This window comes from Lycorma delicatula, chromosome 1 (assembly GCF_047948215.1).
Source record: "Lycorma delicatula isolate Av1 chromosome 1, ASM4794821v1, whole genome shotgun sequence".
In the NCBI taxonomy this organism is placed as follows: Eukaryota; Metazoa; Arthropoda; class Insecta; order Hemiptera; family Fulgoridae; genus Lycorma; species Lycorma delicatula.
This window is the reverse complement of record NC_134455.1, coordinates 94,610,005-94,627,915: the sequence shown is the minus strand read 5'-3', so window position 1 is coordinate 94,627,915 and position 17,911 is coordinate 94,610,005. Positions and strand designations below refer to the sequence as shown.

The window sequence follows — 17,911 nt, the reverse complement described above, 5'->3', positions numbered from 1 at the left end:
GTGTTAAATAATCATGTATTTTAAATAAACCCTTCTTTTCCTATGTTTATAAGAAGATAAAAATGGTAAAAAGATTTTTATTTAGAATCTATTTGGTAAAATGTAAGGAAATATTTATGAGATATTAATATTATTACTTGTTTTAATAATAAAGGATTTATATAATTTATTGTATTAATAAGGAAAGACATTAATGAAATATTTACAAATTTTGCTTAATTATCATTGTATAATCTTTATTTTTTATTGGTACACTGTAAAAAACCAGTACAACTTTACGAGCATAATTCCTTGTAACCTTGAATATTATCAATTTTCACACTTAAAATCAGTATAAAATCAAGACTAGAAAAAAGATTTAGTATCATACTTACACGTTAAAAATTAAAACCTTCTAAAGAATATTTTCATTTTTCCGGAAAATTTGTTTATTCATATTTGGAAACAAACCAACTGAATTTCATGAAAAAAATACATTATTACTTCCTTGTACAAAGTAAAGGAAGTATTGTGATCGCGAAAAATTTCGCTTTTCAGATTTCAACGATAATATACATTTTGTCCATCCCTGAATCCACTTTGACTAGTTTCAGCGTGACGTCTGTACTTACGATGTATCTCGCATAACTCAAAAACGATTAGCTGTAGGATGTTGAAATTTTGAATATAGGACTGTTGTAACATCTAGTTGTGCACTTCCCCTTTTGATTGCAATCGACTGAGCCAAAAGTGTCCAAAAAAGCCCAAAATTAAAAAAAGTTGGATTTTGGACTTTTTCTTAAATGCAGTAATAAGCCTCATTGAGAGCTTTTCAACGATATATCATAGGTGGTACTTATTTTCATTGGTTCCATAGTTATAACCAAATAAAATTTTAATTAATGAAATATTTGGATCTTACAAGAGGAAGGCACATCGGTTCAAATCCGACTTCATCTCTTTTTTTAAATTTCTTTTAATTTGATATATTGATTTACTAATAATTATTAACCTCTGATTGTAAAAAAAGTTTTTCGATAAATAATAATTCAATAATAACAATAAAAAAATATATGAAAAAATATCGTAAATTATTAATGAAATAAAATTTTATGTACTTTTCATTTAAAAAAAAAAAAGCGTATATGTAATTTAATACGAGTACAAGGAAGTCATGTGGTGTCCACATCAGATTTTCTGATAAAATGATTTTGATTTTTTACCTGTTTCTTTCATTTTTCAATTTTACAGGAATACTTCAAATATACAAGGTAAACAGTAAAGTAATTTTCTTTTAATTCAGTCCCATTTCAGGAAAAGTAAATTGAAATCTTATGATTACAATATGGAATCAAAAGTAGGAATATGTTTAATAATATAATTAATACAAGTTAAATAAAAAACTAAAGAGTCATTAATTTTCTTGAGGAATGGTTTTATAAAACATACACCACAAATATTTATATATATATTTATAGAAAGGAATCTAAATTTTTAATACACGTTAATGTAATATTTATTGCATTTTCTGCAAAATGCCCTTAAAACATATTTATCTACCTATAATAGTTAATTTTTTTTTTTTAAATGTTACGTGTAAAGGTAAGACGACAAACACAAAACTGAGTGAAATGACATAATGTCAAGAACTATATTTTTAACTATCTGTTTTCAGTAGAAACTTGCACACCTATGTAGATGTAAATAATTTTTAAAACGTGTGAATTCTATTATCTGTAGGTGAGTTTAATTACATACACTAATCAAGCTGCTTTATAAGTTTCCTTACAAGCTACTGAACCTCACTTTACAAGCTACGTTCTGAGATCCACTCAGAGCCCAGTTCCGTGTTAGGAACTGTATTTCGGAAGCCTCAACTTGAGTACCAGCAGCTCTAGATCCGCTTATGAAATAATACCACAATAAAAACCTCGGAGGCGGCATTATGTATAACCGTCCCTAATGGCATGAAGGTAACATCTAAATGTTCACTTACGATTGAGGTTTGTCCAGCGAGAGCGGTTATTTGCTTATAATTCAAGCAGACAGGAAGGTTAGACCTTTACATTTGATGCATCTGTGCATTACTCTAATGCAAAATCGTCTTCTAATGGATGCTGGGAATGGCAGTGGGTAAACACGTTCAATTTTTTCTCCCTCCCACGTTGAATTATGGGTTGTAGGAGGATAGCTTGTGTCGTAACAAAATGATACAGCTGGCGATGTATTCAAGTTTCAGAATACTGGAGGGGTGCGAATGATAACACTCATTGTTAGACGGGATAATTGCGGTGATGTAATTAGAGCTAAGTTGGTCCTGCAAAGCTCGGTGTTAGTTAGACGGTAAGGCTAGATTTGTTATTCGTTTGCAGTGTTGTTGATTAGCCAAAAACTATAAGTGTATTTTATTCTGTCTTATTCGAATAAAGTTTTTATTATTTAAGTTATCTGTAAGTAAATAGTTTAAGGGAAATTGTCTTTTTTATTTATATTATAACTGTAAAAGTACTAATCATACAACAGTAAAAATAATTTTAATTAAACGAAGGTGAGAAAATTTACTTTTAATTTTAATATTTTTGAATGTTATTTCAAAAATAACAATTTTAATGTTATTTTTTTAATGTAGTTTTAAATGAAGTTTTTGAATGTATTTTTTTAGTGTTTGCCCAGAGATAATTTCTACTTTCTGGGATGGTTTATTACAAGTAAAACAGATGGAAATCATTACATTATTCAACATAAAATCGTCTCCATTATTATTATTATTATTTATTATTTTCTTTTTTTTTAAGAAGTACGGGGTTAAATATATGCGTAATTTTGTTTAGTATATACGTATGTCTATTGTCTTTATTTTGCTATGTAGTACATTTCAGGATGGAATACAAAAAACATCATAAAATTCTGTTTTACGCGACGAATTCTATTACAAAATAAATCGGATCAAGTTATGGAGTAATATTAATTAAAAGATGAACTATCTCAAAGGTGGTTTAATTTTATGAAAACCTTTATTCACCTACTTTATTAATTTTATTTTGTGAATTTTACTCTTAAATCTTAAATTCTATGTCTTTTAAATCACTTGCTACACTTTTAACTAATTATTATAAACTATTTGATTATTTATTAAAAATTTGTCGACATCGAGATGGGAATAGTTTCCAAGGTTTATTTAGTAATAGAAGGTAAATAAGGGGTTTCATTAAAGTAAATTTTGCTAATCAAAAGTCCAGTAAAATGATTTTCTTTTTGTCTTTTGTACTATACTGTGATTTTTATAAATTATATTTAGCTAGAACAAAGGTTAAGTAAAATTTTTAAGTATTTAAAAGAAAAGAAATTTTAATAGAAAACAATGTTTTTATGACTTTCTTTGTGAACAACAGATCTTGCTCGCTGTACCAAAATTAAAAAAAATCGAACTCAATGGCGAAAGTGAATTAATAAAGTTAAAATTAAAATAAAATACAACGCGGAATTTTCGGTTCTAATTATACAAGTATCCAATACAAAAAATAATTTTTCTGTATAAGAAATATCTATCTCTATAAGCTTTGTTTTCACGAACATCGGACATCGTTGATATTAATGAATATGGAAGCTTAATTCAAATATTCATAGGCTTTTTCCATTTAGTTTGAATTTTTTAAAACGCTTTTTTACCGCCTTCGGAACCACCGTAAGGTATTACTTCAGAGATGATATGTGTGAATGAATGTATTCATTTACATTGTGTGTCTTGTACAGTCTCAGATCGACCATTTATTCCTAAGATGTGTGGTTAATTGAAACTCAATCACCAAAGAACCCGTTTATCCACGATCTAGTATTCAAATCCGAATAAAAGTTACTGCATTTACTAGGATTTGAACTTTAGAACTCCCGACTTCGGAATCAGCTAATTTGCGATGAGTTCATCACTAGACCACCCCGGTGGGTTGTATTTCTTTAAACTGATTTATAATAACTGTACAGTAGAGTGAATATTTACAAAAATTATTCGTAGTATGTGTACAATAAGCCAACAACAAATGACTGAAGTGAGAGCTAACAGTCAGGGCTCTTCTAAAACTGTATTTGGCCGCCATTTTGAAATAAAATTTTATGAGGAATTGTTACACATTTATCACCTCTTCCTATATCAAGGAATCTTAGAATTTCATAAAAATAAAAAAAAAAAACAGTTTCATCGTAACTGCATTACAAACACAAAAATAACAGACGAAATGCTAAAACGTTATGTTAAAATTGACATCGTTTTACTCAGTCAATTATTTTTATTTAGATAAGAAGATAAGTAAAGTAAGATTGAAAGGGTAAAAATATGTTAATTTTATCAAAAGTGTAATAGTGGAAAGGGGATTCATTTTTAAGGTCTATTAAAGTACCCGGAAAGTTCAGTATGAGAATAAATATTTCTACTGATAACTGCCACAGTTTCTCTGAAAACTGTGTTCTTTTATAATATGTAAAGAAATAATTAGTTAATAGCTAATATAAATAAGATTTACCAACATGTACATTTATGTTTTCTATTATAATAAATATATAGAGAGTAGGTTATAATTTGAAATTAAGTCGGTGATTACAATTTATTTTCATTATTATTTTTAAATGTATGATATTTCATAGTTGCTGTATAATTAAGACTAAGTATTAGTCACTTTGAAGTAGTAATGACTACCAATTTACACGCTCAAATTATAGTTTCGTAAAAGTTGGAATTATTCAGTCTGAATAATATATAATAATCGATGTCGCAGTTTAAGTAGAAAATTATGCGCATTGTTTTTAAAATTATTTATTCTGCTGAATGTTTTAAAATGACGTAGTAGTATTTAATCGTGTTTTGTTTAGTCGTCCTTTTAGTCGATCGGTAATCAGTTAATCTGTTGTTGATAAATCAGTTCATTGTTTAGCAGAGGTATAATATATACATTGTATAGTAGGACGATAATTAAAATTGTATATGTCTTTTTAATAAATATATATGTATATCAATCCATCTAATGTTACATAATAATACTCTGTATTACTATGTAACCTAGAATTCTGAGGGAAAATAGAATTGTTCTTTAATTCTTGAATATTTGTACTGGATGACTTACCTCATTATCACCTACGCTTTGTTATCAGCTAATGGGAGAGTATAAACGTTTAGATAAATGATCGTTAGAATGAATACTTGACAAAAATGTAAACAAATTATGACGTTAGAAAAAGAAGTTAATAATTAAAAAAAAACTACTGAATTAAATAAGTAAAACAAGTGTTTATAAATACCTCGAACTCCTTGTAAATTATAAAAAAATGTTCATGCTTAATGTAACGTACAAAGTTTATATTTATTTTATTATTAGAGAAAATTAATTATTTTATAGACATAATAATGTTGAATTATTACTATACTTGATTTTAAATTTAAAAAAAAGTATATGTACACGAATACATTAAACTAACTAGTCACGCACATATTCTTCACATTATTACCTTAATCGGTAAAATGACAATAGCAATAATAATCAGAAAAGAACGTTTTAACTATATGCAAATTGAAGTAATTTTTTAGTAACGATCGTGTTTTAAGTATTAAATCATTTTAACCTCTCTACAAATGATTACAATTTAAGAGTAGTACTAAATGTTTCACATTCAAAGAGTTATAACATGATAATTTGGAATGAAGTCTAGTAAAAAATAACGATTGAAGGAGAACTTAAAGATAACTGGATTATTCTTGTTACATCTAAACTCATCCGACCGACTAAATCAGTTTTGAAAACTAGGACTGACCGGAGTAAACAAGACGATTAAAAATGAAATCGTATATATAAGTTAAACCAGCGCTATTCTTTTGTTGGTACTTTTTGGACTCGGTTATAATACACTGCTATGACAGTGAAGTTTACTATGACGGTGTCAGTAGCGCTACTATTACTTTAATGTATAGACGCGAATGGGTTATACAGTTAGGACGTCATACAGTTTATAATTCATTCCAAACCACCTGTGTATTAGCGATCGAGGTTTTTACTTCATATTATCCGTAAGTTTCTTCTTTTACTATTGAATTATACTTTATAAATTATTAAAAGTATTTTGCAATAAAAATTATAAGATTACAATTATTATTATAAGTATACTTTTTGAAATAAAAATTTACAAAAATATATATATATATATATTGAAATAGTCAAATTAAATAAATAACGTAAGTTATAAAAAATGTTGAGCAGTGGTCTTATTTGAGTAATGCTCTACCTAGAACCTTGAAGTTTTTTAACTCGAATTATGTACATTTATAGAACCTAATGATATTGACATTCAAGTATATGGTACGCTTAAATTCCTTATAATTTTTTCATTTATATTTTTCTTTTGTATGTGCGATGAAAATTATGAAGTGTAAATAATTACTTAAACTGCTACCGAATATAAATTAAATTTATTATTATAGTTTTTAATGCGACCTTTAAAAATATTTATTTATAATAACCCATCTTCATAAATATTTTACAGATGAATTGAGTTGAATGATAAAAAATGTTATGTATTATTTATAATAATAATCAAAAAAATAAATAATTGTAAAAGTAAAATACGTTGGTTTAACTGAATTTTAATTCCCAATGTTATAAGTGCACTTTAACCGTTACAATTCGATTAACAGTGCACATTAACGGTGCATTTCATTGGAATAGTCTCCCTATAACTACAAAAACCCAGTTAGTGAGTTTAATAGCACGGAAACCTATTATTATTATTATTATTTTATTTTTTTGACGCGGAGATTCACATACGGAAGTTCAGTGTGAGGGGCCATTGGGGCATATCTCATTCAGTGCTGTGGTGAATTTAACAACAGGTCGTACAATCCTGCACGTCTCTAGAATTACTGATTTTTGGGCTTTTGTAATTATGACTTTAGGATCCAGGCCAACCTGTTCTATATATTTCTTTAAATTTTTATTAATTAATCCATTTGCTGTTATCACAATGGAAATAACTTCTATTGAGTTCAGTCTGTAAATTTCTTTATTAAAGATTTCATTTTTAATAGTGTTTTGTTCATTAACTGTTATAACAGGCTTGCTAAGAATATACCTAAATCGGTCACATATGTTTTGTTCAGTAAATTTGTCCAAATCTGTTCGAAGATTTTTGAGTTCATCTTCGCACAATAGTTAATTTTTCTTTCACACACTATGTCATTATGTGATTAGCCCTCAATACATCACAGTTATCCTTAAGACTCCATTTAAAACGGGCTCGTGTAGAAGTTTTGTTACGGCCTCTGACATTCAATGATCGAGGCAGACTAACTGGAGATAATGGTACTTCTGCGCTTTTTTGTTCCAAGCTTTGCGATCCAGTAGCATATTCGGGTTCTCCCGTAGAAGTTGCTGGTCGTTCCCGAACTTCTAGACTGGTGGTTCGCATGCTGTCGCACCCAGCACCAGTTCCAGGTACGCCCTGATGATCCTCAGGCAGCGGCCGTTTCCTTAAATTATACTTTTTCAGAGACTCCATCATAAAAATTGGGAGGTATTTTTATATCTACGGCCAGATTTCGAAGATGGTTAAAGAGGGGGTTGGGCAGGACAACTTCAGGAATTAGAAACGGGAGTCTACGAGCTACTTAATCTATCCATTGGCTCTCGTGGGAAAGGGAAGAAGCCGGGAGGAAAAGATGGGGTTATTAAGGAGAGAGGCAGCGGACTGCTGCTCCCATTAGTCGCCTCTTACGGCAGGAGGAGATCCCGTGGCACTAGTCTCCAGGTGATCCCGGTACCATACGGGGTTTATTATTATTACTTTAATTTGATTAAAAATCTTAAAAAAAAAAAATAATAAAAATACACACCTTTAAAGATTTTAATTAGCTTACTTAAATTGGAATTTTCTTATAAATACACTAGTGTGTTTAGTGTAAAAATTTAGCTTAATGAATACGATATTTTTAATAATTTGTCAATAATGTGACATTTTTAAAGATTTTGGTTTGTAGCAATTGCTAAATTATTACATTTGAAACTGTAATACTTGTTAAATTAACCGTAATTATATTTTTACATCCTAATTTTTGACGGCAAGATAGTAAATAATTATTACAGAAAAAAGTATGATTTTATTAAACATACATAATCCTATTTTTCGTTTTATCGGGATTAGAATAGAAGTATATATATTAACTTTGTGGTTTTACTTTATCAGATATGATCGTTAAGTTATTCCGTAAGATGTTTTATTATTCGGCTGGATACAACAAAAAAATAATTATTTTAACAAAATAGAATCATTAAAGTTGAAAAGAATAATTATTTGTATATTTTATACTAATTTATTCAGGTATAAAATGATGTAAGATTTCAGGTTCGAATCCCTTACAGGATTAACACTTTTCACGCATAACTAACTTAGTTGATTATTTCCATATAATGTAATATTTTTTTAAATTATTTAAAAATAATAAATATCTACGGTTTTCATAAGAGAATTAGTAAAAATACGTAATTGACTTGATGTAATTATTTCTGGTTTATAGAAATATTATTTATACCGAATAGTTTTACTTACTTTATTTTTAATGTTTTTTTAACATTTTTATAATGAAAGTAGCCTGGCAAAAAAAAACTTTATCGTAATTCAAAAAAAAAAAAGAAGATATACAAAACAATAATTACGAATACTAAAATTTTAAAGCTATACTTTGCTATTGATACACACATAATTTCAGCAAAACGCTTTTATCTCGTACATGAAATGATTATGATAAATCCTAGACGGCCGCCCTTTCCACTATAAGTCAAAGTTGAAAAAAATATATCACTTCAATAATAAAAAAAACAAAATTGATTATATAATGATAATTCAAAGTCTTTATTGTTAACGAATCTTATTAATAAAAAGTAATATTTAGTCTCCTAACACAAGTATAAAATACGATAATTCTTCTGTCTTAATCTCATTGTTATCTATCATATTTAGAATAAAATTATTTGGTAATCTATCAAATTTCGAATTTCATTATGACGTCTCATTTTATGTAATATGGTAGGCACGAGTAGATTTTAGATTTTATCATTCCGATTACACAGCATTAGCATGTTTTTTAGAAATTTTTTTTTTTTTTTAATAAGAAAGTCTAATTTTTTAATTGTAGCGTTTCTTCTTCTCACAAATACACAATAATAATTGCCATTAATATTATACAGACTCCAAAAATAGGGTGATTTACATGTTATGTAATTAACTAAAAAATAATAAAAAGTAATTAGTAATTACTTTTCTAATTAGTATTAGAAAAGTAATCACGTTTTTTTTTAATAAAGTAAACACAGAAAAAACGTAATTGGAGTTTCGTATATGTTTTTTTACATGAACAAAAACTATTCCTTAGTTTTCTTTTAACATATTTATACTTATAATATTAAAAATCTGATGTGGAAACCACATGACTTCCTTTGTACGCCTGTTTAATTACATATATACATTTTTACTTTGTTGTACGAAATAAAGGAAGTATTGTGATGGCGAAAAATTTCGGTTTTCAGATTTCAACGGGAATATCCCCATTTTGACATTTTCTGAATCCATTTTGACTAGTTTCGGCATGATGTCTGTACGTACGATATATCTCGAATAACTCAAAAACGATTACCCGTAGGATGTTGAAATTTTGAATATAGGACTGTTGTAACATCTAGTTGTGCAACTTCGCTTTTTATTGCAATTGACTGAACCAAAAGCATCGAAGAAAGCCCAAAATCCAAAAAAAAGGTTGGATTTTAGACTTTTTCTTAACTGCAGTAATAAGCCTCATTGAGAGCTTTTCAACGATATATCATAGGTGGTACTTATTTTCATTGGTTCCATAGTTATAAACAAAAAAAAATTTAATTAATGAAATATTTGGACCTTACAAGGAGAAGACACATCGGTTCGAATCAGACTTTATCTCTTTTTTTTAACTTCTTTTTTTTAAATTTAAATGTATTGATTTATTAATTATTATTAACCTCAGATGGTAAAAAAAGTATTACAATAAATAATATTTCAATAATAACAATAAAAAAAATATCAAGTACTTTTCATTTTAAAAACATGTGTTTATGTAATTTAATAGGCGTACAAAGAAGTCATGTGGTGCCCATATCAGATTTTTTTTAAATGAAAAGTACAAAAAATTTTATTTCAATAATAATTTCTGAAATTTTTCTTTTTTTTTCTTCTTATTGAATTATTTATCGTAAAAACATTTTTACAATTAGAGGTTAATAATTATTAATAAATCAATATACATAAATTAAAAAAAAGTGCAGAGCTAGTTATTACAACAATCCTAAATCCAAAATTTCAACATCCTACGGGTAATCGTTTTTGAGCTATGCGAGACACATACGTACGTACAGACGTCACACAGAACTTGTTAAAATGGATTCAGAGATGGTCAAAATGAATATTTCTATTGAATACTGAAAACCGAAATTCTTCGTGATCACAATACTTCCTTTACTTCGTACAAGGAAGCAAAAATGAGTTTAAAAAAATTTTCCTTTACATTGCGATTTGAAAATAGTACATTAAAAAATATTAATGGATTTAAACAGGGGAGATTAAATTTTGTGCTAGTGAAATAAAGAACAACTTACTTTTCTATTTAATTTACATAAAAATATTTTTTTCTAATTACATCTTTTAATAATATCTAATTATATCTTTCGTTTAATTATAACTACTCTGTTAATACGTTGAAAAATTGTGTAATAACTTTGTGTACACGCAACGCGTGCATGCACACACACACACACACACACACACACACACACACACACACACACACACAATTTCTAAAAGGTAAATTTTCAAAGGTTGATTCTTTCATTGCGTTTAATGTTTGTGAATTTTCTGCTTTCTGTGAGTAAATTTGCCTCCGATCTTCCCAGTGTATAGTTACTGCAGTTTACTCGTATATTGAATTCTTATAGTTATATATTTTTAATAAAAAAAAAAAAATGTAAATAATAAATAAAGGAAATAACGCAACATAGATTAAGTACGTTATATTGCGACAAAATCACATACTAAAGGGGTTTCCTAACCTCTTCAAATGAGGCTTCATAAAAACCACCATTACCTGCAACATTAACGAACCAGCCGTATAAAAACTCTTGAGAAGACCTGGATTAGGTCTGTAGACCTGGATGATTTCGATATGTACGAGTACAAAAGGAATTGTTTTTATTGGTTTTTTATTTGAACAATTTATTTTTTTAATCATAATTAAACTTTTTAAAAACTATATTTCATCATCTGAAAGTTTAATTAATTATTATTACATTACTGTTATTGAAATAATTAAACTAATTAAGTTAATATAGAAATTTCCCTCAGAAACCTAGTAAAAGTTGTCACGGTATTTTAAGTTTATGGATTAGATATTTTTTTAAATGTATTTTCAACGATTTACTTTTTACGTATTTACTACTACATTATTATGATCTATTATTTTTTTCTTAAAGACAGCTTATGCTATTCATGTACATAATCTAATAAAATAATAAATTTTATGTAATATTTTATATTGTATAACATATATGAGGTATCACATAACATTTTATGATATTGTAAATGTTCAGTTTTTATCATAAGAGGGCAAATATTAACGGAGTAATAAATTATTAATACTATAAGATAACTTGAATGCGTTTAATTCGTTTATATGATAATTCTTATTTTTTCAAAGTTTTTAATACAAATTTTAGATACTTCCTACGTACGATAATTTTTTTTCTAAACACTCCAATTTCACTGCTTCATAATTTTATCAATATTTTAATGAAGTTCTTTATTATATATAAAGTATTACGAGCACTGTTTATTTTTTATTTTTTTTTTGGCGAAAGAAAAGTAGAATGATATAAACAAAATACTAAAATAAAAGTATATTTAAAAAACTGTTGTAGATATTCTTAAGTGTTCTTGTCTTCTTTCTTTAAGTATTTTGACTGCAACAGAAAGGAAACTCTAACATCGATAATAAAGGAAAATTGGCTTGACTTCTCTTAACGAAGAATAAGGCCTATCAATGAATTAATCCTAAAATTTTCTAATTTTTGCATAAAAAATACAAAATTTGATAACCGATTGACCTTATATCGTGTTCCAAAAGGTTGTGGTAATTGTATTTTTTACTTTTCAAAATGACATTTTTTTCTCAATTTTATTAGATAAAAATTAATTTGGATAAAAGAAAGGGAAAGGGAAATGATCGTTTTATCTAATTCGAAAGCTTAATTGCTAAGGAATAAAATTAAAATGTATTAAAATAAAAAAAACTGTTTCACTCTTCAATTGATAAACAGGTATCGGACGGTCGTCGGTAACATCAGGTAAAATAGTTCATATTTGGTATATCGGTGTCAACTGGCATTACATTAGTGGCAATGATTTCACCATCATACATATTTATCAAATATACCGCCAAATTCATTTTCATAATCTTCATAATTTACAGCAACTTGCGCTTGCGTTTCATGAGCAGTAGAAACAAAGCTATTTGCAGCCACTGACGAAGTAGACACTGCACTGATGGAAAGTTGTAGATCACTTTCGTTCCGCACTTGTAAGACGATCAACAGGTGTCTGCACAGCGAAAAGTCTGTTGCGATATTGATATTCCCTTTTTCATCCGCTACAAATCCTTTTGGCCCCCTCGAATAAGTGTCAAAGAAATAGAAATGAGCATTATTTTTAAATAAAGCGAACTGGTTTTGACTGGTCACAATCCCGCGTTCTTGGCTGTGAAAGGAAAACTCGACGTCCGATTCTATATTGCTAAAGTAGCCTCTGGTAATTCTTTAGGCGCAGTGAGCTTGATAAGGTCCACCACACGGTTCAATACACACGGTTAAACTTGTATGTCAAATGCATGTTCAGACGGGACAACAATTCTTTGGTATTCTGGTAGTCTGGCCTGACTACTAAGTGCACCAAGCATTGCAAGAAGTAACTGTCACAACTCTGCAAAACTCAGCAAAATTGTGTCCAATTCTGATGATGACCATTCGGGCAGAGGCTTCAATGCCGAATATGCAATGGCGGTCACAGAACACTAATCTTCTCGTGGATTCTGCTCCAAATCGATCACTACCATCTAGCGGATGTACAGTTTGCCATCTAGCGGTCGAAATCGGAAACTTCTGGGCACGGTTTTTGAAATTTGATTTTCAAATGAGCGGATTCTGAGCGCGTTAGGCATGCGGGTGACAAACATTGCTCTTTAATATAGGATTATTAAAGAGCATGCGGATGAAAATTTTGTATATAGTATTTGTAAATTGTAGTTTTTTTTAATTTTATAAAATTTATTTAAACATAAATATATATATATATATATATATATATATATATATATATATATAAAACCAATAACACTCCCGATAACGTAAGGATCCCATCGTGAGGTCAAACATCTAAATCGGTTCAGCAGTTGAACTCCTACGATAGAACAAACAAACATACCCACATACACTCTAAATACATTTATTAGTCCTTTTTGGGCTCCTTTTCGTGTAAAACAGAATAACATACAGTATATATTTTGTATTTTAAAAATATACAAATAATGTCATTTGGTGTATTTTAAAACCAATGTTGCTTCTACCGTAATCTAGTTTTTTTTAAAATAATTTATTTGTTTAAGCTAAATTTTTTAAAGTGGTTTAATTCTTTTGTATCTTTTTCACCTGTTTATATTTATCTCTAATCTTACTTTGACTCGAACTACATTTAATTGTACCAACTTAGTTGTGTAGTTGTATTAATTAATCCTAGTTGTATTATATTCCTAGATTTTTAACAGATAAAAGCTTTTTCTATTTATTTTCAAATTAATAGACTAAATTGAACATTTTTTTGGATAATCTTGTAAATCATTCATGGTTTATAAACATGCAATAAAGAAGTAACACAACTTATTAGATTTTTCTTATCATATTTCTTATCAGAAAACTGTAACTAAATGATATTTATATTACATTTAGTGAAAAAATAACACAGATAAAAACTAGGATTGTCGTTAAGAATTCGTTTGTTAAGAATTAAAACTATAAAAAATGTTACCTAATCTATTTTTGCATACTTTACAAGCACATTTGACAATTTATTTAAAAAAAAGTTATTTTTTATTAAGCTTTTTTTCATAAATTTTAAATGGTAATTTTTAACCATCAGTAATAATAAAATAAATTGAAAAAGATATTTTAACCAAATTGGTTCATCAAACTCTAGTGAACAAATTTTAAACGCACTAAGCAGTCTTTAGCTTATTTATTAAAAGCAAAAGCATTGGTTACATCTAGAAATACCATAGTCAAAAGACTGATGTAAACGCTCCGATAAATTTTACAGATTTTCACGGATTTTGAGTGTCGAAGAGAACAAATTTCACCATATCATATTAGAAATAATAATAAAATTTGAGATTGTTTTTGAGAAGGGATTATTAAAATGGAGTATTAAATGCAGTAATAAACAGTAGATTGCATATAATTTTATTTTACAATGCTGGTAGTCCAGGCAGACATTTTCGATAAACTGTAGCCAACATTCCTAATCCCCATCAAACCCTGAAAGGGATAAAAATTTAGAAAGAGAATAAGTAAAAAATAAAAAAGAGAATAAAAGTTTTCCTTTCACTGGTTACTGAAGAATATGAAAAATTAAGTAAATAAATATATTTCTTGTGTGAGATCTTCTACAAGATGTTTTAAAAATAAATTTTGAAAAGATTCTCATTAATGAATATTAATATAAATAAATGTATCATAATCCAGAATACAGTCTATTTATTATAGAGGCTTGAAACATGATGAGAATCTTTCTTTACTAATTTATAAGCATCAATATTTTTAGAAAATTAATACTTATAAAATATTTATAAATTAATATTTTAAAAAAGTTTTAAAAAAAACTATTATTAAAATTAAAAAAAAATGTACTGAAAACTAAAATGTGATGCCCTGCTCCTTTAACATCATTTACAATAAACTAATTAACAGATTTAAAAAATATTTGTTGATGTAGAGGAACAGGAAAAATTGAATGATTTATACTTAAGAAAAAATATTTAATTTATTATTGAAAATTGAGCGCCTGAACTAATATTTCTTGAGGGCTCTGTATTCCCCAAGATATCTCTGCGTCCGATATAATTAACCAGGACAACTAATGATAAATTTAAAAAAATTAATAATCATTATTAGTAAAATAGTTATTTAAAAATTTAAATATTTTGTAATAATAAAATTCTTTATACCCTAATGACTTTATTTTCTATTTACAGAATATGGCAAGCTTAACACAACATGTCTACATTGTTCTAGGTTCATTTTTAGTATTATTCTACCTTTTAACAGGTAAGATAGTAAAATATAAAATAATAAATATTATAATAGTAGTAATAGCAATTTAAAAAAAATATTTTTAAGATTCTAAAGTTACAATAGTTCACGATTGAAATTGTATTTTTATTTTCACAAACACTTCGTTTTAATTGTATTAGATATAATTTGATTTATACCGTATTGTTTGAAACTTGTTCTTTTACATAAAATTTTTACTGTATTGAAAAATTTCGTGTCAGTGAAGAATATAAACTAGTAGAGCATGGTAAAAGTAAAAACTTTATTTATTGCAATAATTTTGGTAGTGTCTATTACGAAATACTACCGAGAGATCATCAATTGTGTACACAAGCAATATAAAAGAATGTACCTCTTTTTAAAATACCATGTTTCTTTCTCTAGAAAAACATAAACAGAACTAGTGCTATGCTCTTGCTTGAATAAGTACTTCTTTGGGGTATATATTTCTCTGCTTCTAGTAAATTGTTTCCTGCTTTTTTAAGATCACTTATAATATAATATACAATGATATTGTGTGAGAAAATCAAATTAATAATAAAATTACGGCCATGATTTCTATTTCTATATTGAAGTGTTTGTGAATTTGCTTTTGTTAGTTAAACTTTTTTTTTAATCTACTTAAAAGTACAAATGTTTTTAAAATGATTTGGATGCCTGTATTAGAGATGGATTTTGGCATTAAAATTCTATTAATGGCCCGATTCTGTGGAAAAGATTAACTATAAAACTGTGAGTTTCCAGCCTGTGATCTAGTAAATATAAAAAATACAGTTAATTAATTAAAGAATTTAATTATGACAATACTCAGATAATCTTCCAACACGATACAAATATCGTTGTAAATAAGAAAAACAAAATAATTGATCTTATATAAATATTTTAATTTAAAATAATCTATTTAAATAAGTTAACAAATTACCAAAGCCTCATTGAAAATGTCCTAAGAGTAATAAGTTTATGATTTTAAGAGGAAAGGGAAACTTGATTTAGAACACAATAAGTATTACAGGAAGCTTTAGTTTTATTTTTTGAAGTTTAACCAATACTGATATTTCCGAGATAAACAGGAAAGTTTAGAGGGAAAAAATATTATTTTGGGACCCAAAATGTGGGATAGCAACTTAAAATTGTTATAATTATTACTGATATAGTACCTTTAAATTTTATTGGAGGGACAGGTAGGCGTGAAAAATTGTTCAGACAGGCAACGTCTGGAATATATAAAACAACTTGTTAGGGATGTAGAATGTAGGGGGTATACCGAAATGAAACGACTGGCACTAGATAGGGAATCTCGGAGAGCTGCATCAAACCAGTCACATGACTGAAGACAAAAAAAAACTTTAAAATAGGGCGTATATAATTTGAAACTTCCTCTGATTTACACACAAAAATCCTTTAACAGAACCAATGTGATTTATAGAGAAATCTTTATTTTCAATCAACCACTCGTAAAATGACAAGTTCAGCCGATATCTGAAAAACAAGTTTATTAATGATCCAGTAACATATCTTGTACATCGTTTGAAGATGAGAGAGTAACAATTTCGAGCTATAACGAATAATCTCATACAAAAATTAAAATCGTAACAGAAAATAATTTTCTCTCAAATACATAGAATTTTTAAAGTTAATATAAGTGGTTAATTTTTAACCACTTTCAAATATGAGATAAGACTACTTATCGCACGAGAATTTATGATATGGATACATAGTTGAAATAAAATCAATAAAGTTTAAAGTTTTAGTACAACTGTAGTACAATAATTTATTTAGAGTCTCACCGTGGTGTTGAAAATTATTGTTGTTTTTTACCTACTTTTCGAAGTAAAATACGTTATTACTTTCATTCGTACGGTGGGATCTGGGGGGAATGAAAATTAATTTTCTTTACGTTTTAAGGTATGAGGAGTACGAAAATACTATCCACTTAAAACATAATTTCCCTATATATATAAATAATAATATAATTATAATTTATGTATATATATAATAAATCTCTAAAACTACTCGATTAATTACAATGAAATTTAGTTATTTTATAGACGTGTATCTGAAGTTGTCCATGTGAAAATTTTATGAAGATGGGTCATGACCCAGTAACATATCTTGTACATCGTTTGTAGATGAGAGTTAAAATTTCGAGCTACAACGAATAACCTCATACAAAAACTAAAATCGTAGCAGAAAATAATTTTCTCTTAAATACAGTGAATTGGATTACATTGGATTTATAATATATATATATATATATTATAAATCTCTAAAACTACTGGAGTAATTACAATGAAATTTAGTTATGTTTTAAACGTGCATCTGAAGTTGTCCATGTGAAAATTTTATGAAGATGGGATGAATCATTTTCTTAAGTTACACTCAATTCAAGGTCAACAGACAACATAACCTCAATTGAGGTTTTGTTGACTGCATACTGGTGTATTTTTCATACGCGCTTATGCAGTGAGTCACAGTGAAGGGTGAGTTGAAATTTGATGCTT

General features: G+C 27.6%; 1 protein-coding gene across 4 annotated transcripts in view; it reads left to right on the top strand.

Moving 5' to 3' along the window:
• Positions 1-2,237: 2,237 nt before the first annotated feature.
• LOC142318147 (uncharacterized) overlaps positions 2,238-17,911 on the top strand; it is a 31,679-nt gene continuing 16,005 nt past the window's right edge. Inside the window, exons 1-2 of one of the 4 annotated variants that reach the window (XM_075354691.1) lie at positions 2,238-2,322; positions 15,332-15,404. In XM_075354691.1, coding sequence (XP_075210806.1) covers positions 15,335-15,404 — 70 coding nt within the window. In that variant the 5' untranslated portion in view covers positions 2,238-2,322; positions 15,332-15,334. Of the gene's footprint in view, positions 2,323-2,351; positions 2,528-5,567; positions 6,032-15,331; positions 15,405-17,911 lie in introns of those variants that run through there. The other 3 variants (XM_075354694.1, XM_075354692.1, XM_075354690.1) reach the window with 3 other exon arrangements.